This window comes from Teleopsis dalmanni, chromosome 1 (genome assembly GCF_002237135.1).
Source record: "Teleopsis dalmanni isolate 2A chromosome 1, ASM223713v2, whole genome shotgun sequence".
In the NCBI taxonomy this organism is placed as follows: domain Eukaryota; kingdom Metazoa; phylum Arthropoda; class Insecta; order Diptera; family Diopsidae; genus Teleopsis; species Teleopsis dalmanni.
Genome location: NC_051846.1, coordinates 89,537,070 through 89,540,392, shown reverse-complemented (window position 1 = coordinate 89,540,392; position 3,323 = coordinate 89,537,070). Strand labels below are relative to the sequence as shown.

The 3,323-nt window shown below is 32.4% G+C and overlaps 1 protein-coding gene across 1 annotated transcript; it reads right to left on the bottom strand.

Annotated features, from left to right (window-relative positions):
• Positions 1–2,469: 2,469 nt before the first annotated feature.
• LOC119687048 (collagen alpha-1(I) chain-like) lies at positions 2,470–3,108 on the bottom strand. Its single transcript, XM_038101205.1, has 2 exons — positions 3,081–3,108; positions 2,470–3,023 (listed from the first exon to the last, which is right to left on the bottom strand). The coding sequence occupies exons 1-2, from the start codon at positions 3,106–3,108 to the stop codon at positions 2,470–2,472; spliced, it is 582 nt and encodes a 193-aa protein (XP_037957133.1).
• Between the last annotated feature and the right edge of the window lie 215 nt (positions 3,109–3,323).

The following is a 3,323-nucleotide window of genomic DNA, read 5'->3' as shown; positions in this document are numbered from 1 at the left end:
CATCCGAGATAGATTTATGGTAAGCCAAAAACTTCGTAACTCCATTAGGTAAGTGCGTCTAAAGCTCACGGTTTCTACTCACTGATGATCATCAACTTTCTTTAAATCCGTATTCCGTATTCTTTTCACCACTGACGACAAGTATTTACCACCATCCGAGATAGATATATGGTAGCCCAAAAAGGTTGTAACTCCATCACAATAGATAACTGAGTCTAAAGCTTCAAACCCAACATAACCTAACTTACGTAAAGAAAGGTAACCAATGATTAATACAAAATGTGTTCCAATAAAATAATTATCCTAAAAAGAGTTTGTATCGTCTTATTGAATATTATTGAATATATATTCATATAAATTAATATATTCAATGTGAAAGCGGAGTGATGGAGTGGCAGGAACGAATTCATCCTTGGATCGATTTGAAAAGTAAGCATTTTTTATTTTGTCACAAATTCAATCAACGCAATAAAAACTTGACTGTCGCATTTTATTTGGAAATTCTGAAATTTTGAAATAAAAATCGCATTTAAAGATATTTTATCTACGAAAATTATGAATAAGAAATTTTGTGTTTATATTTTGTTTTGCACGTAACATAAAACACTTTTATGGCACTCAAATGGCTTTTGATATTTAAATTAAAATTAGTTTATGAAATCATAACGCCACGCAGTCATTAAACAACAATAAAAATGAAAATATAAATTATTGGCTTTTAGAAAATTATTAAAATTTAATGTGTTTTTTATGATACTAAATTTAATAAATTTCCAAAAAAATTGAAATTCAAATCTAAAAAGGAATTCAGGCTCGATTATTTGCATTTCACTGTGTGGACATAAATACGAAAAATAAATAGAATTTAAATAAATTAGAAAATTATTTATACAAAGCAGTCAAAATATTTTTAAAGGGGAATTCCCTTTCAAATGGCACAATGAAATAATTTAATATCTGCTTCATCTGAGTGGAATTTATTTAAAATACTTAAAAACATAAAAAGTGAAATTAAAACTGATAATGCGAGGCAGGGAAGGGACAAAGGGACAACTTAGATTTGGCCGCACCGACCAGGTTGGGATAGTTAATGAGAAATAGGATAAGAGTAGAAAAAGAACATAAACGAAAGGACAACCTAGACCTGAAGACACCGATAAGTTTGGGATAGTTAATAAGAAATAGGATGAAGGTAGAAAGAAAACATATACCAGATATCCTAAATTCTAAGTATTAAATGGTGATGTCGATAAATAAAACTGATAGACGATACAGATATGCAGAGAGCATATCGCGCTCCTAAATAAGCTACAAAGACTTACATACATATATGGCTATGACGGATATAATACGTACCTGTAAAATACCAGTACTGGAATAGATTGTGGGTTTAAAGGGGTTGCCTTGCAATATGAATATTAGTGGAAGTCTTTACATTCAAATTTCTATATGCATATTAATTACTGCCATAGAGACCTGCGATTAGACAAATTAAATGAGCGTGGTATTTTGTTTAAAATTATAATTTCCCATTTCCGATCCTTCGGAATGGAAATATGGAACTTCTGGTTTAACAAACTGGTGGTTTTCAAAACAAAAAGGTGCTGGTAAAACCGTTTTTAACTGCAAACAGCAAAACTATGTATGTGAACTATTTTTCACTAAACGGAGGTTTAACCATCGAGGTCTGTATTCCAGATAAGTTAACCGAAGAATTGAAAAACACTCATATCTATATTTACACATATAGTCTTTGAGGATTTTGAATGTTATGCTATGTTATGATTCAGTTAGTGGCAGCCAAAAACTTTGCAAAGTGTCAGATCATAAAGAAATCAATGGCAAGGAGTCTGCGATCAAAATCACAAGAACAGGATATAGCCGTTTCAGTGTTAAATTAATATTTAAAAATGAAAGTAAACTTTCGATTAAATATTGGGAACGGTGACGAGGCTTTCTGTATTTCTTCTCGATGTTCAAAACGTTGCTTAGTAATAAATATCAGAATTTGTGCATTTTAGGAACAAATATACTTATTTTATTACGGATATGTTAATATATAGACATGTTATGCTATAAAATTAGAAGACGAAATTGAATAATTTGATTTGACTCTGCACATGTTATGTTATGACCGGAACTATACCTCATGACCATTTTTTATATGAAGAAGGTTTTTAAACTTTTTAATAACCTAAATTTAATATATACTTCCTATATCTGTATAATATAACCATTATTTTTATATATGGAAATTATAAAATATTCCAAAATGTAAACTAATATTTGCTTGCATAATTTTGTGACAACAATGAAATATTATCTGCTTTTTAAACTTTTTAATATCTTAAATTTAATATATATTTTAATTCATTATAAATTAGTTCGTAATTTAGTTAAATGTAAGTATAAATATTGAAAAAAATTTAAATTCTTTATAGCAGCATTGCAAAACAGCACTCATAATTATTATTTTCTTTTACCATAATAGGATTCAATACCGCCGCCAAGAGTATCGAAATTCTCATTGTTTTCTTGAGGTAACTCGACTTCATTGTTACTATCTTCTTTTTCATTGTGCTCACTACGAAAGTTTAAAGAGCGCCTTCTCGCTGCTTCACCTGGTGCGCCCTTCGGACCCGGATCACCTTTCGGACCTGGTGGACCTGGCGGTCCTTGCGGACCAATAGGGCCACGTTCTCCAGCATATCCGCGGCGTCCTCTGCGCCCACTAGGACCAATTGGTCCAGGTGATCCCGTGCGACCAGGTGAACCACGTTGGCCGGCTGAACCAATCAAACCAGTCACTCCTGCTACGCCATTATCGCCTCTATCACCACGTTCTCCATCAAAACCTACAACACCAGGTGGTCCTGGTGGGCCTGGCGGACCTGGTACGCAGTAACATTGCGAGTTTGGTTGTGCATATATAACCGCTGGCTGCGGGCGAAGTAAGGCGCGTTTTTTTGCGTAATGCGCATTATTTTTGACTACCAAAATTGTAAGTACCACAAATGAAATTACTGAAAGGAAATTTTTGCTTAAAATAATATTTTTTGCTGATATTTACTTAGACCTACGGATGTGTTTTGTACTGCTACTCACCATCTTCACATGAGAACTACAGTTAAATGTTTTGTTAGTTGCTTTTATTAAGTCAAAATCGAACTAATTTCGTGAAGCAAATCAAAAGACAAAAAAAAAACTATGTCATCTCACATTAACTTAAATTAGTAGAGCACTCCGATATCAAATGTGTCAAATGTATTTCATCAACTAAAATGCGAGTGAGTTTCAAATTACTTTGAATGAATATTTTATGT

Bases quoted from the DNA above. Each gene is read 5' to 3' on its own strand.
- LOC119687048 (XM_038101205.1), bottom strand. From the start codon at position 3,108: ATGGTGAGTAGCAGTACAAAACACATCC. The intron at 3,024-3,080 runs GTAGGTCTAAGT...ATTTCCTTTCAG, and splicing joins TAGCAGTACAAAACACATCC to TAATTTCATTTGTGGTACTT.